This window comes from Diaphorina citri, unplaced genomic scaffold, assembly GCF_000475195.1.
Source record: "Diaphorina citri unplaced genomic scaffold, Diaci psyllid genome assembly version 1.1 scaffold1695, whole genome shotgun sequence".
Lineage (NCBI taxonomy): Eukaryota > Metazoa > Arthropoda > Insecta > Hemiptera > Psyllidae > Diaphorina > Diaphorina citri.
Genome location: NW_007379121.1, coordinates 2,037 through 17,990, shown reverse-complemented (window position 1 = coordinate 17,990; position 15,954 = coordinate 2,037). Strand labels below are relative to the sequence as shown.

Below are 15,954 nucleotides of genomic sequence, written 5' to 3'. Positions count from 1 at the left end.
GAAAGGAAGGAAGAAAGAACGAAAGACAGGAAGAAAGAACGAAAGAAAGGAAGAAAGAACGAAAGACAGGAAGAAAGAAAGATAGACAGGAAGAAAGAACGAAAGAAAGGAAGGAAGGAAGGAAGAAAGAAAGACAGAAAGAACGAAAGAAAGGAAGGAAGGAAGAAAGAACGAAAGAAAGACAGGAAGAAAGAACGAAAGAAAGGAAGAAATGAAGGAAGGAAAGGAGAAAGAAAGGAAAAGGAGCATAACCGTAGCATGTTATAGGTACTAATGTAACTTTACTTTAGGTTTATTTATGAAAAAAAAAAAAAAAAAATCGTTATGTAATGGGCTTTGTCCGTCCACTAATTTAAGTTTTTCATTAATTAAATTAAAATTTAGTGAATTTCTGTCAATGAATCACAATGTTTGACGTGAAAAATGTGCTCTTTATTGTGGCGTTGATAGCGTTGTGTTTTTTGGCCATTCCTGTTAAAGTCAGCAAGCCCAACTTGGAACAAAAACTGGAACTCTTCTCGTCCTTTCAACAGAGATACAAAAAGTCCTACTCGAAAAGCGAACACGATATTAGGTTCAAGAACTTTGAAGTAAGTTTTCTTCCCTGTTATGTAATTGTTCAGTTTTCATTCTGACTTCTCATCTCTGCTTGTTATGTAACTTCAAAAGCATTGTTCTGACTTGACTTGGAAGTAAAATTTTGTTTACATTTCAAGTAAGTAGGTACAAGAAAAAGTGGGAGGCAATGCTATTGTATAGGTAAATAAGAAAGATCTACTGCCCATTGATTGTTAGCATTGATTATAGCTGAGTATAGCTGTAAATGTTTGTAATAATGGAGGTTTAACCCTTCTTTCAACGGCAAGCTTATCAGTGCTCAATGGCGCAAATTGTCGTCTATCTGGATACAAGGCAGGTGCTACCTTCCGAGCTAACAAGGCTGGTTCCTTCAGTTTATGCCTATTTGGTACCAAAACTATGTTTTCAGAAATCTTTGGACATCATTGAAGAGTTAAATAAAAACCGCCAATCTCCCGAGAGTGCTAGATATGGTATCACAGAATTCTCTGATCTCTCCGAGGAAGAGTTCAAGACGAGACATTTGAGACACTCGGTGAACAAGCATGTGTTGATGTCACACCATAAACATCATGATCATCATCACAATCATGTCAAGAAGAGATCCATCACCACTGGCATCACAATACCCACTGGCATTCCAGTGAAAAAAGACTGGTAAGTATTGAAAAAAAAGGGGTAACCCCTCCTCTTTATCACTGTTTTATCAAAGGTTGATTTAGCCTCAAGTCTCAAAGGATTCAAACCCAGGTATTACACTTGAGTCTTTTTTACTTTCTTTTTTCCTGATATAAAGGAGGTCTTACTAAATTCAACCAAAAATTTTCACTGTAACTCATTGTTTCATAGAACCACTGATGTTTATTTTCCCCAGGAGAGAGGCAGGTATCATCGGTAAAGTTCGTAACCAGCAAACCTGTGGTGCATGTTGGGCATTCAGCACTGTTGAGACGGCAGAATCTATGCATGCTCTGAAGAATGGAACCTTAAGTCTGCTTAGTGTGCAAGAAGTAAGTTTGTTAGATAATTATGAGAGTTTTAAAATATCACATGATTATATTTGATAACCCTTTAGATTTAGAGTCTTTAGCAAATGTACAGTCAAACCTGTCTAAGTGGGAAACCTGGATAACTGGGAAAAAAATCATGGCCCCTTCATGGCAACCTCTCTAAGTAGGACACTTTTTAACTGGGGAAACCTGGATAAGTGGGAAACAATTGTTGGTCCCTTGGATTCCCACTTAGACAGGTTCGACTGTATTTGGATCTAAGGTTTCTAGATTTAGGTCTAGCAAACTAGCATTTTTGAGTGTGGACCTTGTTACAGCCTTTTACTTTCTAATATGAGCTTTCTTTGAATACTTCACTAGAGATAAGGCACTTTTGAAAATTAGTTAACTACCTACCTACCTATATATATATATAAAAATTGATTAATTTTTATCCTCAGATTTAATTTTATCCTCAAATTCTTCCAACTTTTTTTCATCTGTGTATCTTAGGTTATTGACTGTGCTGGAAATGGTAACATGGGCTGCAGTGGAGGTGACTTCTGTGCTCTTCTAGACTGGATGGATGTGAACAAAGTGGTTCTGGAGCCTGAAAGTGAATATCCACTCCTTCTCAAGGATGCTGCATGCAAGAGAAAAGCTACGTGAGTGACATATTATGATGGAAAAGAAGAAGAAAAAAAATTGAGTGAAGACAATTAGGACCCACTGACCAACGTGGGGGCACGGTTGGTCCAGTGGTAACGCGCTTGCTTGCCATGCAGAAGGTCCCGGGTTCGAATCCCACCATCGACAAAAATTTGTACTCGTTTTTCGATTGCAAATATTTCAACGGGTTACTTTCTGGTGTTCCCGTGTTGACCCAGCACCTAAATGGGAAGTATAGTGTCTCTTCTCGCCCATCTGATGAGAGGCATACTACAAAATATTTATATTTTGACCAACTTCGTCAACGCTTGACAAACCATTCGGTTATTTATTATTTTTTTTAAAAAAAAGAGGTGGATATTTGGTTTTGGCTACAAATTTTACGAGTGGACTCAACTTTACACTCAACTTTTTTTTAAGAGGTTTGACAGAGGGAACTGTAACTGCAGCTATGGTCTTATCGTCCCGAAATCGAAGAGAGAAGAAAGACAGGATAGGAAAAAGCCAGCCGTTCCGAGAACGAACCTCATCCGTTCAGGATAAAAACAAACATTATCCGTTCAGGATAAAGTCCGCCCCGGGCGGGAATTGAACCCGCGGCCTAGGGGGGGGGGGGTTGTATTGTTTTTAAGATGACTTATCTAGTTTCAGTGGTGATTTTTAGTGGTTAGGATCTGGTTTTAGCAATTACTTTTAGTAGTTAGTTATAAGAATGTAAGAGCTCCTTTAGGGCAATCCCATCTCTAGTCTATTATAAAGAAGTTCTTCTGGTTTTATTTCAGATCTCCCAATGGTGTTAAAATCAAGAGCTATACTTGTGACACGTAAGTTTTTACTACCTAATCCAAATAAAATAATAAGTAGAATAACTTAGTGTATTTAACCTATTTTTCAATGAAGTACTAGTTTTTTTTTTTAAATCAGTCAATTTTGTGATTTTGATGAAATTTGGAAAATAAAAATGCAAAACATTGAACAAAAATTCCTTTGACTTTTCAGCCTAATCCCCAGTGAGTCTTCCATCTTGACGGATATAGCTACTCATGGTCCTGTCATTGCTGCCGTCAATGCTCTCACCTGGCAATATTATCTTGGAGGAGTCATACAGGTAAATTCCCTTTGGAGACTTAAGTTTCTGATTCTGAATAATATAGGGTCAGTTAATTATTCAGAAGTCACGACAATGAAAAAGGAAGCTCCTTTCTGTGTTTAACCTAGCCCTATAATAGCACTGTGGTCACTGCTCATTTGTGACAGCTTCTTTTGGAGAATTTTTCCATTGATCTTTCTTGGTATGTCAAATCTGGAAACAAACTTTTGTGAGAATTTTACTTTAAGTACCTATTGACCTAAAACTTTCTTTAATGTACCTAAGTAACTTATTTTCGAATATCTTCCTATATTTATCAAAAGTTTACTTCTTTTACAGTACAACTGTGATGGTTCCCTGGCGAACATCAATCACGCGGTGCAAATCGTAGGTTACGACAGTACGTCTTCCTGTCTTTCTTTCGTTCTTCTTTCCTTTCTTTCGTTCTTCCTTCCTTTCTTTTGTTCTTTCTTCCTTCCTTTCTTTCGTTCTTTCTTCCTTCCTTTCTTTCGTTCTTCCTTCCTTTCTTTTGTTCTTTCTCCTTCCTTTCTTTCGATCGTTCTTCCTTCCTTTCGTTCTTTCTTCCTGTCTTTCTTTCGTTCTTTCTTCTGGATGTCTTCCTTTCGTTCTTTCTTCCTGTCTTTCTTTCGTTCTTTCTTCCTGTCTTTCTTTCGTTCTTTCTTCCTGTCTTTCTTTCGTTCTTTCTTCCTGTCTTTCTTTCGTTCTTTCTTCCTGTCTTTCTTTCGTTCTTTCTTCCTGTCTTTCTTTCGTTCTTTCTTCCTGTCTTTCTTTTCTTTCTTCTGGATGTCTTCCTTTCGTTCTTTCTTCCTGTCTTTCTTTCGTTCTTTCTTCCTGTCTTTCTTTCGTTCTTTCTTCCTGTCTTTCTTTCGTTCTTCTTTCCTTTCTTTCGTTCTTCCTTCCTTTCTTTTGTTCTTTCTTCCTTCCTTTCTTTCGTTCTTTCTTCCTTCCTTTCTTTCGTTCTTCCTTCCTTTCTTTTGTTCTTTCTCCTTCCTTTCTTTCGATCGTTCTTCCTTCCTTTCGTTCTTTCTTCCTGTCTTTCTTTCGTTCTTTCTTCTGGATGTCTTCCTTTCGTTCTTTCTTCCTGTCTTTCTTTCGTTCTTTCTTCCTGTCTTTCTTTCGTTCTCTCTTCTTGTCTTTCTTTCATTCTTTCTTCCTTCCTTTCGTTCTTTCTTCCTTTCGTCCTTCCTTCCTGTCTTTCTTTCTTTCGTCCTTCCTTCCTGTCTTTCTTCCTTTCTTTCTTCCTGTCTTTCGTTTTTTCTGTCTTTCTTTCTTCCTGTCTTTCGTTCTTTCTGTCTTCCTTTCTTTCGTTCTTTCTGTCTTTCTTTCTTCCTTCCTTTCTTTCTTTCTGTCTTTCGTTCTTTCTTCCTTCCTTTCGTTCTTTCTTTCTTTCGTCCTTCTTGTCTTTCTTTCTTTCTTCCTGTCTTTCCTTCCCATTTGTTCCCCATTGTTCTTGTCTCAACACTGTCACTCGTTACTGGCGTACCGCGCCCCAATCAACTATTTTCTCGCCCCCAGGATGCATCTCATCATCTGCCCCGTGTATAAACCCCAGACTCTCTCCCTCCCTATCCCTCCTTACCCCCTCCTCTTCCTTCCCTGTTTCTCCTTACCCCCTGCTCTTCCTTCTCTCCTCCCTTTTTTATTTCTCCCTCCCTTCTTTCGCCTCTTCCTCCCATTTCTATCCCGCGTGACGTCACACTAGATCACTAGAATAACAGAGGTTCCCAATCTTTGGTACGCGGAAACATTCCTGGTGGTACAAAGAGTTTTTTTTTTTTTTAATCTCTGTCCCGTATGATTTTGAAAATTGAAATATCTAGGCATGTCTTCATCTCCAATTAGGAGAATACTTTTTGAAAAGTTTCGCCTGCGGTGCTGTAATTTCTTTATTTTAACCCCAAACCTTTATTTCTTCATTTAAACCCCCAAATTGATGTTTGCTGGTACGCCACAAGAACCTTGAGGTGTCAGGTGGTACGCAGTACTCAAAAGTTTGGGAACCGCTGTACTAGACTATAGTCGCACATGGTGCTAAACCCTGCCCCTCCCCTACCTCCCATTTCCCTCCCCTCTCTTTTATGTCTCATTTCCCCTCTTTACCTCCCTCCCAGCACCTCAAATTTCCCCTTCTCTTCTTCCCCTTATTTCTTCTTCGAAGTTCTTCGTTCTTTGACCTGAATTTTGTTCCCGTCTCCCATGGAAAATCCTAGATACCTTTTTCCTGCCAAACCTAGTTTTTTTCTCCCTCTATTTTTATTTGTCCTTAACCTTAATTTTTTCCTCAACACGTTGCTTCTATTTGTACCTTAATTTTTCGTCACTGTTCCCCAGCATTAGTTCATCTGACCTCAATTTCCCACTTTTGTCCCTCAAACCTTGTACCTTAATTTCCTTCATTGTCCTCCCATAGACTATAGTCGCACATGGTGCTAAACCCTGCCCCTCCCCTACCTCCCATTTCCCTCCCCTCTCTTTTATGTCTCATTTCCCCTCTTTCCCTTCCTCCCTCCCAGCACCTCAAATTTCCCCTTCTCTTCTTCCCCTTATTTCTTCTTCGTTCTTTGACCTGAATTTTGTTCTCGTCTCCCATGGAAAATCCTAGATACCTTTTTCCTGCCAAACCTAGTATTTTTCTCCCTCTATTTTTATTTGTCCTTAACCTTAATTTTTCGTCACTGTTCTCCAGCATTAGCTCAACTGACCTTAATTTCCCACTTTTGTCCCTCAAACCTTGTACCTCCCATGGAAAATCCTAGATACCTTTTTCCTGCCAAACCTAGTTTTTTTCTCCCTCTATTTTTATTTGTCCTTAACCTTAATTTTTTTCTCAATACGTTGCTTCCGTTTGTACCTTAATTTTTCGTCACTGTTCCCCAGCATTAGCTCAACTGACCTCAATTTCCCACTTTTGTCCCTCAAACCTTGTACCTTAATTTCCCTCATTGTCCTCCCATCTTAATTTCGCACACACGCCTTAATTACCAGTATGGTGGCCTCCAACCTCTGCCTTAATGTTCCACATTGTGTCCCTTAATTTCTCGATTAAGGGAATTACCCTAATTTTCCAAACCATCCGATCTTACCTTAATGCCACCACTTTTCTCCCACCCTTACCTTAATTTCCTCTCCTCTCACACATTTCCCCACCACCCATCCCGCGCTGAATTTCAGTGTTTTTTTTTTAATCTCTCCTACTTCCCCTCTTTTTCTCTCGGAGTTACCGTATTTTCTCCTCCTCGTCCCAATCTCCTAGTTTACTACCCTTGTGTGTTTCAGTTTTCAGTCGGGTTTTGTCGGGTGTGCGGTAGAGAGGCTTCATGATCGCGTGCGTACGATAAAATCGCGGTAATATCGCGCTTATATCCGGCACGCTGTACGCTGCGTCCTACAGAACGATAAAACCGGGTGAGTTGGATTTTTTGGGTGTATTTTTTCTCAGATTGTTTTTAGTCAAATTTCCTGTAGTTTTTAGCTAAATACTTTTAGTTCCTTCTAGGAATTTTGCAATTCATCTTGTTTTCGTATGATTTTCTTCCCTGGTTGTAAGATTACTATTTTTTTTTCTTAGAATTTCAGTGAACTTTAATGGTGTGCGAGTTGGTATTTACCTATGTGTAGTGAATAGCGCGGTGGACTTGGGATCTGAAGTTTGGTGGTTCGGGTCCAAGTCATAAATTTTTGTGACGAACCATTTTCTACTTCTTCTTCTTCTTCTTCTTCTTCTTCCTTCTTCTATTTTTCTAAGTTTGATAGAGGGAACTGTTGGTAACAACGGATGTCTTATCCCTATCGAACCGAAAAATAGGTACATTAGGATAAGGAAATAATAGAAGGTAAAAAATCATCAACGATTTTGCACACTTACATAATCTCCTGATGGATTTCCTGGAATACCCATCAACTTTCATCTCCTCTTTATCCCTCTCCTTTCTCTGTTTAAACGTTAAACCGTTTGATATCTCGTTAAAACACGATATCCCTTGTTCCTAGAACTTTGGCAAAGTTTCCCGCTGGAAAATTGGATTGGATTCCTGTTCATTCTGAGCATTATGTTACGATTACGAACTTCCGAGAAGTTCATTGTTTGGAAAATTAGAGATACGCGTGTAATTACAAAACGTCTTCAAGTGTTCTATTTAGATATGTAGTAGATCAGGGTTGTTCAACCTTTGCGCACCCGAGGGCCACAAGAGACCAAGGTAGAGAGTTGGCGGGCCGCAAAGGTAAAAATTCAAGTCACAAGGGTGGGGAGGGGGTACAAGTGTAATATCAGTAGGTATATCATTAAGTATAAATTATAATAATTATTTTTTTATGAAAACATATTATGATGATTGAAGATGACATTACACAGTGTGATTTCTGTGGACACTGCACCCGACATAAGGTGGGGGTACAAGTGTAATATCTGTAGGTATATCATTAAGTATAAATTATAAAATTATAGTACTTATTTTTTTTTATTATGTGACATTATGATGACTGAAGATGACATTACATAGTGTGATTTCTGTGGACACTGCAGTCGACACAAGACACAAGGACGGACGGTCACGGCAGTCACGTCGAAAAAGCACTTTCGCACATGTATGAACTACCGAACATTGATGTAATCTTCAGTCCTAGAGTTCTCAGGTTTGGAAATCGGTCTCTATCAAGAAGCTTGAAAAACGCCGCGCCGGTCCTAATACTTCTGTTCGGGATTGAAAAACAGGGTCAGCTTGGAGTTCACGGTGTTTTACACGGGCTTTCGCGGGCCGCAGAAATGAGCTCGCGGGCCGCAGGTTGGACAACCCTGTATAGTAGTTAGTCTAAAAGTGGGTACATATATCCGCGCTGCGGAAGTAATGCGGCAACTGCCGGTGTGACTGTGTGTTGTTGAAAATTAATTCCGAACAACTGTTTGGCGAATCCGTGTTCCCATTCCGAAGCTTATCAGGAATACAGTAGAGTACCTATTTCCTTATGAATCTTATGATTGATGCTCGCTGAAACTTAACAAACACTACAAATAGACATTGGTTATTTCTGATGGTTTATGATTCATATTTTTATGGTATAAAATGGAATATGGAATTGAAAAAAAAAAAAAAATGTTCTGAAACACCCTTCCTGTGCTGCGCACTTCCGGCTCCCCCCCACCCTAAAAAAATCCGAGAGGGTTCCCCGAAATACGGCCCTGACCTACCTACCCTACCTTCCACTACCCGAGGGCCAGATGGAAGTAGGAAACTGGTCATACAGGGATGGAAAGGTACTGTTCAAATATGGGTCCTTTGGGAGTCTGAGAGCCAGAGCAGAGGTAGGTAACATTTTGACATGTACTGATGTCTTGGTACTCAGAGTATACGGGGTGTCTCATTGACATGTACTGATGTCTTAATACTCAGAGTATACGGGGTATTTCATATTATACATGATTAATTTAATCTTAATATAAATATGTATTCCACATTCAATTTGTAGGGAAATGTCCGCATGTGATGTTTTCCAATGCCCTCGACCACAAACGGGTTACTTTCTGGTGTTCTCGTGTTGACCCAGCACCTAAATGGGAAGTATTGTGTCTCTTCTCGTCTCAAAAAAAGCCACATTCACGGCCAAATTTTGCCACAAATTTTCAGCACGTTGCCAGCACCTGATCCTGGTGAAAAAATACAGCAATAAAAACTGAAAGTGATCAAAAACAACAACACTGTTCTCGCAGATTATATTATAGGTAGGTACATTTTTACTTTCCTTATCCTATACCGGCTATTTCCAACTAGCGGCCGCCAGACCATTTTTGTGGACCGCGAAGCTTTTAGTATGGGCCCCCTCGGCCTTGATTTTTGCTCTTTTACTATGGAGCGGACTCCAAAAATGGAGCATCCTCAAGAAAATCCTGGGCCTTCTCCCCTGTGTATGTGGCCCGCGATCTCGCGAAGTACATGATGTGGCCCACAAACACATGGAAGTTGGAAATCCCTGTCCTATCATAAGGAAGGTGAAGGTAATCTCCTATTTTACAAAATTTTCGAGGGTCAGGCAACACATTAATGTGTTTGTGCGCATACGTTTCTGCGCATTTCTTTCTGCTCCTCCGCAAGCGCGCTTGCATACTGGCGCTACCTAGTGAGGCAACTGTCTGAAGTCTGACGTCACATATCTTTGAACTCTTTCATTAGAACGGAAAATGAAAATTGAATTTTGGACCTTTTACAGTAAGTTAGGTATTTTTTCGAAGTTTTGAACTCAGGTTTGGATTTTTCCCAACTTTTTACAAAGGAATCGACCATTTATTTATAATTTTTACCCATTTGCAACTGCTCCATTACATATAGGGAGTGAGAGTTTTCAATTTGCTGAACAAAAAGTTTTATCTACAACCCATCTCTCTCTCTGTCTCTTCTTCTTCCTCCTCTTCTCTTTTTCTTCTCCTTTCTGGTCCTTTTCCTCTTTCTTTTCTAAGTACTCTTTGTCCCTCTCACGTCCTTTATTTCTTTCTCCTCGTAGCCATCTACTTACCTGTGTGAAATATAAAGCATGAATAATGTATCCACTCTCCTCCTGTTCCTTGCGTAAAATATCAATAAAAAAACTTGCACTCGGGTATTATATGAAAGAAGAAAAGATACGAGAACAGATAGGAAAAGAAGGGAGGGAGGAAAGAAGAAAGATAGAGAGAAGGGAAGGAGAAAAGAGGAAAGATAGAAAAAGGGGGGAAAGAAAATGGGAGATAGAAGCGGGAGAGAGAGGGAAACTTTTGTGCTCTTTTCCTCCATAATAGGATTACGAGATATTGTGTGGTACCCACTCAGCCAGGATGCCAACGAAACAAGAACAATACTAAAGTTGGGTAAAAGTACAAATACATAGGTACCTGTACTTGCAGGAGTCGTATGTACAGGTACACTCAACTATTCGTAAAGTACTCTTTTATGAGAAAGCTAAGGCGGAAAAAGCTTGAGAAATTATTAATGAGAGAGTGGAGGAGGCGAAGAAAATAAAATTCAGTGGGAGGTATGAAAATGAGAGAAGTGGGAGAGAATGAGAGATGACTAGAAAATAATGGAAAAGTGCGCAGGTAAAAAAAGCACGAGAGATAAAGAAAAAGAGACGATATAAAATGATAATTAAATAGGAGAGGAAAGGGAATAATAATGATGAGAATAAAGAACAAGAGAAGGAAAGAGAGTGATAATAAAAAAACAAGAGAAGGAAAGAGAGACAAAAGAAAATGGATAGATGGTATTTCTTCCTGAGTTCACTTTAATATGCAACAAAGAGACTGTAAATTTGAAATTTAGCTCCTCGGAAGAGAGGGGAAATATAAAAGAAAGAGAAAGAGAAGTTAGGGGAGAATATAAAGAACCGAAGAGAGAGAGAGAAGGCGGAAGAAGAATAAGAAGGTGAAGAAAGAAGGAAGGAGAAGAAATAGAATAAAAGAGGGAATGGAAAGTCCCTGTTTTTACTTTGTATTATTTGACTGCGTGCTGCGCCTGGATCCCCCCCCCCCCCCCCAAAAAAAAGTCCGAGAGGGCCCCCCGAAATACGGCCCTGACCTTACCTTACCTTCCGGTACCAGGGGAAGTAGAAAGCTGGTGGCGTTATACAGGGATGGAAAGGTACTGGGTAGGTACTTTACAGAGATGTATAGTACTGGGTAGGTATACTTTACAGGGATGGAAAGGTAGGTACCTAGGTAGGTAAATCCGAGAGGGTTCCCCGAAATACGGCCCTGACCTACCTACCCTACCTTCCACTACCCGAGGGCCAGATGGAAGTAGGAAACTGGTGATACAGGGATGGAAAGGTACTGTTCAAATATGGGTCCTTTGGGAGTCTGAGGACCAGAGCAGAGGTAGGTAACATTTTGACGTGTACTGATGTCTTGATACTCGGAGTATACGGGGTATTTCATGAGTCCCTCCTAAATTCAAACCCTCATTTATCGAAACTTTGAGGATCCTTCATAAATCCAAATTTCTTGAAACTCACTTATTGAGGGTTGGTTAGGAATTTTCTAATCTGCTGTGAGGGCAGTGTGCCAAGCCAAGTACCAATAAGCATTCATTTTAATATCCGGTTGTACATTGTAGGTACAATTATTACAATCTCCCGTTAAATAATGAAAGTATTCACCAAACTCAGGGGAAGGGTCGCTAAACTGTTTGAGTCCTAACTGTTTGAGTCCTCCTGTATATTAGGTAGGTACCTATGGGTACCTTTTAAAATTAAAATAGGTATAGCCTATAATAACAGATAGGGATTTTCGTATATTATTATTTAGGTAGGATGATAGGGCGAGGTAGGTAGATCCCCTAGGGTAGAAGTAGAAGTTTTTGATACGTCCATTTTGAACTTCCGTACTCCCTAATATAGGTCGGTATCCATCTATATACCTTCATGATGTATAATGTATTGGTCATTTCTTTCTCTCCCTACCCCGCCTTTAACTCTTTCTACCTTCCTCTTTCTCCCATTATTCTTATGTCTCCCCCTCCATATCCAGTTATTCCCTCTTTCTCTCTTATTCTCACTCTCTTTCTCCCACTCCCTCCCCTCTTTCTCTCTCTCTCGCCCTTCAATTAAAAAAAACTCTCTCCCCTTTCTCATCCCCTCCCCTCTCATATATTCAAAACGGTAGGTAGGAAATTCAAAATGTTCATAGTAGGAATATTTCCCATGTGGAAAATGATTTAGGAAATTGCGTGAACAGTTGAACATTATTTAAATACAGCCTATATGTACATATTAGGTCAATAACAACAAACAACCTATACCTAAGTATACAATATAAAATAAGTATAAATACGTTTGTAGTACAAAGGGAGAGAGGGAGAGAGAGAAAGTAAGAGGGAGAGAGAAAGAGAGGGAGATAGAGGAAGGAAAGGAGAGAGAGGGAGAACCTTGATAACTACACGCATAGTAGAACAGTGGTGTAAGTTGAAAAATGTTAAAATTTAATTGAATTTACCAATCAACTTAGAAGTTAATTCGTAAATTCAATTAAGATTACTTTTTTTCTGCACCGTTTCTCTGTTTGTTTCGCCATAACTCTCCAAACGGTTTGTTTGATTTTGTTGAAATTTCTCCAGTTCAACACTTACAGTAGAACCTCGATTATTTCAACCTCCATTATATCAACTCTCTATTACTTCAACTCCAAAAAGTAAAAATCGGAGTTTTTCCCTATCTTTCAAGGAAATCCGACTTTATCAGAGGAACAGATCATTGAAAGTGTTCAAATAATGAGACTAATAACGAAGAAAACAATATCGAAAACGTGTTTTTTTTCTGTTTCTTAGTTTGTTTTATTTAATTTCAAAATAAAAGGGTATTTCTTCCCTATATTTTGTTCTTTTGTACCACTAAATTTGGCCCTTTTTTCAATGTTTTATACGGAATTTCGATTATTTCAACTTTTATACAGAACCTCGATAGTTTCAACTACCCTCGGTCCCAATCAGTTGAAATAATAGAGGTTCTACTGTATGTACTCGTAAATCGTAGTCCGGCCAAGCGGGAACTCTCTCATTTCAATTACATTGCCTTGAACCTCAAAGGATACCCAGTTGGCTATTCGCCATCAGATTTTCGGCTATATTGCGCCTACAGAAGGCCTCCACTACAAAATGTATTAGTATTTCAGGCGTATAAATTTTATATCGCCATAAAAATCTCCACTCAATAGCTGAAATGTGCGTGCCTGAATTTGCTTTTAAAAGCAAAATTAGAAGTAAAAAATAAATAAAATTAAAATCTCTCTTTTCTTTCAGGGTCATTTTATAATAAACAATTTTTTTCGAACTGTAGAAAAATGAAAATTCCTAGGTCTATTACCTATACATATAGGTATAGACGTATAGAGAAACTAGTATAGCTCGCTATACTGTAGTAATAGAAAGTAAAAAATCCCTTGGAAAGAGGGTGATTCAAATAGATCAGTTGCACTTACATGGGTGATGTTTCAAAGTCATAGAGCAGGAAAAATGAGGATCAACGGAATTTTTTCTTTTTCTTCTACGACTTCTAGGGAAAACCCCTATAAAGAAAAAAAAAAAAAAAAAAAAAAAAAAAAATTTAAAACCTACTTTCGTTTATCTCTATGTCTTTTAGCTTGTGAATGTTTGTTAGAACACAGACGCTGTGAGAACCGATGCTTGTACTCCTCACCTGAAAATTAAAAAAAAATCTAAAAATTGAGGAAAAAACGAGAGAAAAAGAGAGGGAAAAGAAAGAGAACTCGAAAAGAATAGAACAAGAGAGAGAGAGATTATAATGAAACAGAAGAGTACCTCTCAGACTGCAGGGCACTTCATTTCATTTGTAGGATGTTGCATCCCACGTATAAGTACCTCTCTCTCTCTTCCCTTTGTTTCTCTCTCTCTCTCTCTCTCTCTCTTTCTCTCTTTCTCTCTCTCTCTCTCTTTTCTACCCCCTTTCATTCTCTCTATCTCGCTCTTTATTTCTTTGTTTACCTCTTCTTTCCGTCTTTCCCTCTCCGGTCTATCCCTCTCTTTTCCTCTCTCAGTCTCTCTCTCCCTCTCAATTTTCTCTCTCTTTCTTCCACTCTCCTTCTTTTTTTCTCTCTATCTCTTCCTCTCACCCTTTCTTTCTTCCCCTCTGTTCTCTCTCTGCTTTCTCTCTCTTTCTCCCTCCTTTTCTATTTCTCTAACTCTCTCTCTCCCTCTCTCTCTCTTTCTCTTTCCCTCTCTCTTCTCTACACCCGCCCACATTCTATGTCGTCCTAACGTCCTAAGGCAATGCACACAACTTGCTTGTATCTTGTATTATTGTTTGTAAATCTCTCTTCTCTACGCCCGCCCACATTCTATGCCGTCCTAACGTCCTAAGGCAATGCATACAACTTGCTTGTATTATTGTTTGTAATAATTCTTATATTATGACTATAACTATTAGGTACATCTATACAACTTGTCTCGACTTGCACAATGACAGTATACTGACAGCACAGCAGGGCCGTATTTATAACCCCCCCCACCCTTCTCAGGAACTTATGTTGTTCCTTTGCCTGCATAAGTAGTCGTCCACAACGGAGAACCGACCATAGACCCGCGCCTAGTACCGACCCAATCCTTTACCTAACCTACATAAGCACATAAGCAGGCGTCCACAATGGAGAACCGACCATAGACCCGCGCCTAGTACCGACCCAATCCTTTACCTAACCTACATAAGCACATAAGCAGGCGTCCACAATGGAGAACCGACCATCGACCCGCGCCTAGTACCGACCCAAGAGAAAATAAACCATGCTAATGAATAGAAGCGTCCTCAACGGAGCCTTGACCATAGTACCAAAACCCTCGCAGAAAATCAAGAAATTGAGCTGAGGATTTCTTCTGCGATGGTCGATGAGTCGATGGTCTCGGCGATGGTCGATAGTCCATCGTCGCTGTTGTGGCCGCGCACTTACTGTGATAGAAATTCGAGCAAAACAAATACCTATAAATTATGTGCACAGAAAAAAAAGCCCATTTCATTAAACACCAAGGCGAACTGTGAATTTTAACAAGCGAATCGACCCAATAAAACATTCATTGTTTGTCGGTGTTTATTAAGCGTTCGACACAAACACAATCACTGGGATTTTGGATGATTGTCAAGAAAATGAAGAGGAAGAAGAAGAAGAAGAAGAAGAAGAAGAAGACGAAAAAGCAGAAGAAAAAGGAGAAAAAGCAGAAAAAGAAGACGAAAAAGCAGACGAAAAAAGAAGAAGAAGACGAAAAATCAGACGAAAAAGCAGAAGAAGAAACGAAAAAGAAAATGGCATTCAGCATAAAAAGCGTGTCAGCGTGTCTGAACTTGCCTGACCGGAACAATGCGCGCATTGCTTGCATTTCTTGCGAGCGTGTTTTTTTTTAGATTTACTTTGGCGTAATTAATAGATTTGAAGCAGCGTGTTTCTTGATTAGATTTAGTGTCTAATTAGATTATTATTTATTTAGATTATGGCGTGGCAAAGCGTATAGTGTCCGGAACAAGGAGATTTGTTTACTGATAAAATTATATCTACATGATTAATTTAATCTTAATATAAATATGTATTCCACATTCAATTTGTAGGGAAATGTCCGCATGTTTGTGATGTTTTCCAATGCCCTCGACCCCAAACAGGTTACTTTCTGGTGTTCTCGTGTTGACCCAGCACCTAAATGGGAAGTATTGTGTCTCTTCTGGTCTCAAAAAAAAGCCACATTCACGGCCAAATTTTGCCACAAATTTTCAGCACGTTGCCAGCACCTGATCCTGGTGAAAAGAAAGTGATCAAAAACAACAACACTGTTCTCGCAGATTATTTTTACTTTCCTTATCCTATACCGGCTGTTTCCAACTAGCGGCCGCCAGACCATTTTTGTGGACCGCGAAGCTTTTAGTATGGGCCCCCTCGGCCTGGATTTTTGCTCTTTTACTATGGAACGGACTCCAAAAATGGAGCATCCTCAAGAAAATCCTGGGCCTTCTCCCCTGTGTATATGGCCCGCGATCCCGCGAAGTACATGATGTGGCCCACATACACATGGAAGTTGGAAATCCCTGTCCTATCATAAGGAAGGTAATCTCCTATTTTACAAAATTTTCGAGGGTCAGTTTTTTTTT

The 15,954-nt window shown here is 39.4% G+C and overlaps 2 protein-coding genes across 2 annotated transcripts in view; both read left to right on the top strand.

The window, feature by feature from the left end:
- Window positions 1–300: 300 nt before the first annotated feature.
- LOC103516906 (cathepsin O-like) lies at window positions 301–8,015 on the top strand. The gene is made up of 8 exons (XM_008481895.3): window positions 301–590; window positions 989–1,236; window positions 1,454–1,589; window positions 2,082–2,233; window positions 3,020–3,061; window positions 3,237–3,345; window positions 3,667–3,739; window positions 7,969–8,015. The coding sequence occupies exons 1-8, from the start codon at window positions 408–410 to the stop codon at window positions 8,013–8,015; spliced, it is 990 nt and encodes a 329-aa protein (XP_008480117.1). The 5' UTR covers window positions 301–407.
- LOC103516905 overlaps window positions 6,616–15,954 on the top strand; it is a 10,273-nt gene continuing 934 nt past the window's right edge. Inside the window, exon 1 of the mRNA XM_026829179.1 lies at window positions 6,616–6,753. The gene's annotated coding sequence lies outside the window, so the exon portion shown is untranslated. The remainder of the gene's footprint in view (window positions 6,754–15,954) is intronic.

What these genes read in the sequence shown, in the direction of transcription:
- LOC103516906 (XM_008481895.3), top strand. Translation starts at nt 408, where the DNA reads ATGTTTGACGTGAAAAATGTGCTCTTTATTGTGGCGTTGATAGCGTTG. An exon ending in ATTCCAGTGAAAAAAGACTG is followed by an intron (nt 1,237 to 1,453) that starts GTAAGTATTGAA and finishes TATTTTCCCCAG; the next exon opens with GAGAGAGGCAGGTATCATCG. An exon ending in ATCTTGGAGGAGTCATACAG is followed by an intron (nt 3,346 to 3,666) that starts GTAAATTCCCTT and finishes CTTCTTTTACAG; the next exon opens with TACAACTGTGATGGTTCCCT.